We start from the raw sequence: 6,000 nt of genomic DNA, 5'->3' as shown, positions 1-6,000 counted from the left end.
ACACACACACACACACACACACACACACACACACACACACACACACACACACACACACACACACACACACACACACACACACACACACAATACACACATAGATGTGTATAAGAGACAGGTGTGTGTGTGTGTGCGTGTGTGTGTGCGTGTGTGCGTGCGCGCACGTAAGTGTGTGTGCATGCTGTCATGAAAATAGAAGCTTTAGTAAACTAGTTACATTGCATAATTTACCTTCACAATTAAGACATGTATTACTAGAAAAAGGAGAGTACTCACTGGACAGCTAAGGAGAGAAAAGACAGACTTAAATTTCAATATTGTTTCTAACCTGAAATGACTGAAAATAATATTATGTTAATAAACTGACTCATACAGACCTCCCTGCATTTCTCATTTCTTTATGTTTGTATTTCAATAGACCAATATCCCTTACACACTGATTAGAGGTGAACAGTTAGCTTTCATATCTGATTGACCTCTCTCTCGCTTTCCCTCTCTGCCCCTCTTTCTCTCCCACCCCTCTCTCTCTCTCTCACACACAAAGTTTTCCTCCAAAGTCAAAATGAGATTAAACTGAAACTGGAGGATGAATAGTGGAACGGAGCTGGATAAAGATGTTATCTCCAAGCCATTATTAGATATGGTAAAAGCGTCTGGAATAATTTGTCAAATGCATTAATTGGTTTTCAGGCACGCTTTTGATCAATCCATAGGAAATCTCCTGGAATCTTTTGAAAACCCATTGAAATAAGAGACTTTTCTCTAACCCCAGGACTTCTCCATGCATGAGTAATAACATACATCACTATCGCTATCTGACAAACTGGGGGAGAAGTGTGTGTGCATGTGAGTCCATATGTGTGTGTGTGTGCGCGTAGGAGCGTGCGTCCATGTGCGTGCTTGGCTGTGTGCGTGGCACTGTGATGCTGTTGTGGAGCCATGGGGTCCTGGCCGTGGCCTCTCTCTCCCAGGGCCTGGGTTAGATGACCTTTACAGTGCCCGAGTCAACAGCCATTAACTCCAAGGCTGTAGCCAGCCGGCTGTGACATCAAGCTCTAGCACAGGCACTGCTATCGCCTGCCTGGGCTCTGCCTACCCATAATCATTCATAACATCAACACAGAACACACACTGATATCACACACACACACACACACACACACACCACCAACCCACACCACACACACAACAACAAAGATAATCGAAGCGAGAGGAATGTACCTTCATGTCATGCGTTCTGTTCTAATCAAATTAGTGAAGCGAAATGCTCTGTTTCTTCAACTTTATTACCATAGTGCTTTGTTCCATGCCAAAACATTACGAAGCAAAGCGGTTCCAACGACACACTTCAAAACACTTATATTGCACAAGTATGTGTGTAAACTAAGGTCTAAAGACATACCCCTCGCACAAGCCAATCCTTCGTCAGAATCTCCTCTCATTTCTCATGTTGGTCATGCACAATGGATTCATCCTGAATACATTTCACTGTATCTATTGTACTGCAATTACGAGCAATATTTCAAAGAACCACTACTTATCCTGTGTGTTTTCAAGAGGTGTCATATACGGTGACCTTGTAAAGAGACAGTTCCACAGACTCCGGAACCTTTTATCTTTCCACATTAGATGAATAGATTCCCATAATAGATATCGATATGGCCACGCCGCTGTAATTCCAACCTTTCGCTGGGTGTTTGCAATAAGTGTTTTCCCTCACAAGTGCAGGTCTATGTGGGTTGACCCTAAAGAATAGCGCCAAAGACGGCCTGATTTACATATTGTGTCTGTCTAACGGAGGAGGGATAAAAGAGGGGGGGTGAGAGGGGATCGATAAGTATGTGTTTCCATTAATAAGCAGTAGGTTTACAGTATAGTGTATTACTGTGGTATATTATCTCCAGTAATGGGTCTGTACTGTATATCCTCTGGCTGTGATTGTGTGATTGGGAGAGAGAGACAGAGAGGTCATAGAGACGTGACACAGCAAGTAACTATAGGAGTTGATAAAGGTGAGAGCGAGAAAGAGATGGAACATTGTATTGAAACACATGCAACACCCTCAAGTCCTGACAAAAAAAAAGAAGGAAAAATGGGGGGTGGGGGTGAATAAAAAGTACTGTTTTCTTTTACACTTTGAAAACAAGCGATGCAATTTGGAAACTGGTCATGAAACTTTAACACCGGACTGCCTTGGGCAGAGTAAAGTTCACAGGAAAAGGGCAGAAACCACATTAATCTTTCAACAGTGTCAACAATACAGCCATCACCACCATCTCCTCTAGAGCCTTAACCTCCCTCTGACACGTGCCGCATGGCCAAAGGCCCACTAATGTTTTAATAAACCATTTCACAGGAAGAAAACAGTAAATGAGCAGACTAACTGAAAAATCTGCCAATGTGCCCTTGAGCAAGGCACTTAACCCTAATTGCTCCTGTAAGTCGTTCCGTATTAGAGCGTCTGCTAAATGGCGTAAATGTAAATCAAATCCACACATCAAAACAAGAAAAACACACACACACGCACATACAGTGCATTCGGAAAGTATTCATACCCCTTCCCTTTTTCCAAATTTTGTTACATTAAAGCCTTATTCTAAAATTGATTAAATAAATACAAATCTAATCAATCTACACACAATACCCCATAATGACAGAGCAAAAACAGGTTTTTAGAAAAAACAGAAATACCTTATTTATATAAGTATTCAGACCCTTTGCTGCGAGACTCGAAATCGAGCTCAGGTGCACCCTGTTTCCATTGATCATCCTTGAGATGTTTCTACAACTTGATTGGAGTCCACCTGTGGTAAAATCAATTAATTTGACATGATTTGGCACACACTTGTCAATATAAGGTCCCACAGTTGACAGTGCACGTCAGAGCAAAAACCAAGTCATGAGGTCGAAGAAATTGTCAATAGAGCTCTGAGACAGCATTGTGTCGATGCACAGATCTGGGGAAGGGTACCAGAAAATGTCTGTAGCAATGAAGGTCCCCAAGAACACAGTGGAATCCATCACTCTTAAATGGAAGAGGTTTGGAATCACCAAGGCTCTTCTAGAGCTGGCCGCCCAGTCAAACTGAGCAATCGGGGGAGAACGGCCTTGGTCAGGGAGGTGACCAAGAACCCGATGATCACTCTGACAGAGCTCCTGAGATCCACTGTGGAGATGGGAGAACCTTCCAGAAGGACATCCATCTCTGCAGCACTCCACCAATCAGGCCTTTATGGTGGAGTGGCAAGACGGAAGCCAACCCTCAGTAAAAAAGGCACATGACAGCCCGCTTGGAGTTTGCCAAAAGGCACCTAAAGAACTCTCAGACCATGAGAAACAAGATTCTCTGGTCTGATGAAACCAAGATTGAAGTCTTTGGCCTGAATGCCAAGCGTCACGTCTGGAGGAAACCTGGCACCATCCCTACGGTGAAGCATGGTAGTTGCAGCATCATGCTGTGAGGATGTTTTTCAGCGTCAGGGACTGGGAGACTAGTCAGGATCGAGGCAAAGATGAACAGAGCAACATACAGAGAGATCCTAGATGAAAATCTGCTCCAGAGCGCACAGGACCTGAGATGAAGGTTCACCTTCAAACGACCCTGAGCACACAGCCAAGATAACGCAGGAGTGGCTTCGGGACAAGTCTCTGAATGTCTTTGAGTGGCCCAGCCAGAGTCCAGACTTGAACCCGATCAAACATCTTTGGAGAGACCTCAAAATAGCTGTGCAGTGACGCTCCCCATCCAACCTGACAGAGTTTAAGAGGATCTGCAGAGAATGGGACAAACTCCCCAAATACAGGGGTGCCAAGCTTGTAACGTCATACCCAAGAAGACTCGAGCCTGTAATCGCTGCCAAAGATGCTTCAACAAAGTACTGAGTAAATGGTCTGAATACTTATGTAAATGTAATATTTCAGTTTTTTATTTATTAATACATTTGCAAACATTTCCAAAAAACTGTTTTTGTTTTGTCATTATGGGGTATTGTGTGTAGATTGATGKGGGGGGGGGGGGGGGGATAAGGATGTAACGTAACAAAATGTGGAAAAAGTCAAGGGGTCTGAATACTTTCCGAATGCACTGTACACAGTCAGAACACACACCCACAAGTACGCATGAAAAACACACAAATCAATCGCCCCCACCTACCTCTCTCGCAGGTGCGTGACCAGTACCCCGTGCCGGTACAATCACAGATAAACCGGTTCCATCCCTCCTTGCAGACGCCTCTGTTCTTACACGGGTAGCTCTCGCACTGTTTCCCCACCACCTTGTTGCACGACGGCTTGATGCCCGCCCCGTTCTGAGCCTCAGCGATCTGTCGGATGTCCTTGCTGCGCCCGTCGATGAAGAGGTCGCGCACGCAGCCCACGTAGCCATAGTTGAGCATGGCGGTCCACAGCTCGGTGGGCAGAATGAGGTTGGCACGGTCCGAGGGTAGACCACCCAGGTACATGTCTCCTTCCAGGTCAAGGATCTCACTCTCACCGCTGGCTGTGAACGGGGTGCGCCGGCTGTTGACTGAGATGGTGCCTGGAGAGGGTGAGGAGATGGTTTTAAACCACAGAATTAAATAGAAAATATTTTACGTTGTATGTCTATCATTGTAAGATAAGACAGTACTCCCATGCACAGTAGGGCAGGGGTTTCCAAACTAGCCTCCTCAAACTCAAATCTGGATCTCAAAGCCAGTTCCAATGCCTTTTTCATTTTTTCCCCTCTCGTCAGGGACTGATTTAGACCTGGGACACCAGGTGGGTGCAACTAATTATCTGGTAGAGGAGAAAACCAGCAGGCCCCGGACCTCATAGGGTCAGAAATGAATACCCCTGTTCTAGCCTATGTGGGCCCAATTGGAATCTGTGTGCTCAATAAATACAGTATTTTCAAAAAGATTACTATGCTAGCTACAGTAGCTGTCACCTCGCTTTACTAGGCCAGCGTATCGTTACTTTTCCACACTCGTCTACAATGACGGTAGAGTTTTGACGGCTGACAGCCTTTGAGATGCTGAAGATGTTGAGTATAGCATAACGCATTGGTAATCCACTGTCTGTGTAAGGTATTGATACAGGGCACAGGGTTTCCTGACGCTCTCTCTGTCAAATAGAGCCTCACAGCTTAGGTTACGATATATGAGCTTTGTGATTATAGTAGACCTCCGAGAGAGGGAGAGAGGGATAGAACAAGAGAGTGAGAGAGAACCGAGAGACAGTTACAGCGCAGACACTGCTGTATGGCAGGCTTATCTCTGTTTATGTCTCAAGCCAAGCAGCAGATTGTGTGTGGCCTCTCTGTGTGTCCTTAACTCAGATCCAGAGTGCGATGGAGAGCTTGAACAGTGTGTATACGCGCTTCTGTGTTCGTCTGTATGTGTGCAGCCATGTGTGTGCGTGCCCTTGTGTGTATGGCGGCAGCGGTAGATCAATAGCAGTAATATGTGCTGCAGTGAGTCACCTGGCCATGCCATCCCAGCCTTGTCTAACAGCCTGTCTGCCCTCTGAGACCCTCACAGGCCCAGCACTGGGCAGAGAGTGATATGCTGCACTCACATCAATACAACAACACACACACACACACACACACACACACACACACACACACACACAGAAACACACACACACACTCAGAGAGAGTGAGAGAAGGTAGTGATAGAGATATGGGGATAGGGGAGTAGAGAGTGGGAGAGGAGGGTAAAGAGGACTCACCTGAGCGTCCATCTCTCTGTATGTCCACGTGGTACCAGGCCCCGTCGTTGACCTTGTTCTGGGTGGCTTTGACCTTGATGGTCCCAGAGCCCATGTCTAACAGTAGGTATAGACTGCCATCCAGCAGCTCCACCGCAAAGAAGTCGACCTGAGGGAGATCGTCAAGATGTTTAGTTCATCATAGGGATACAACACATATCTTTACAAAAAAAAGGATATATAAATCCAAGATCCTTGAACGCAGATGTTTTGTTTCTTACTTACACTATTGAATGGATTATTTACAGT

The 6,000-nt window shown here is 45.5% G+C and overlaps 1 protein-coding gene across 2 annotated transcripts in view; it reads right to left on the bottom strand.

Moving 5' to 3' along the window:
* The window catches only part of nrxn3a (neurexin 3a), a 423,493-nt gene that overhangs the window by 296,686 nt on the left and 120,807 nt on the right, over nt 1-6,000 (bottom strand). For both annotated transcript variants that reach the window (XM_070445086.1, XM_023993917.2), the window contains 2 exons: nt 5,713-5,860; nt 4,154-4,537 (listed from right to left, as the gene is read on the bottom strand). In XM_070445086.1, coding sequence (XP_070301187.1) covers nt 4,154-4,537; nt 5,713-5,860 — 532 coding nt within the window. The remainder of the gene's footprint in view (nt 1-4,153; nt 4,538-5,712; nt 5,861-6,000) is intronic.

The sequence above is a fragment of the Salvelinus sp. IW2-2015 genome, linkage group LG9 (genome assembly GCF_002910315.2).
Source record: "Salvelinus sp. IW2-2015 linkage group LG9, ASM291031v2, whole genome shotgun sequence".
Taxonomy (NCBI): domain Eukaryota; kingdom Metazoa; phylum Chordata; class Actinopteri; order Salmoniformes; family Salmonidae; genus Salvelinus; species Salvelinus sp. IW2-2015.
This window is presented reverse-complemented; position numbering and strand designations above follow the sequence as displayed.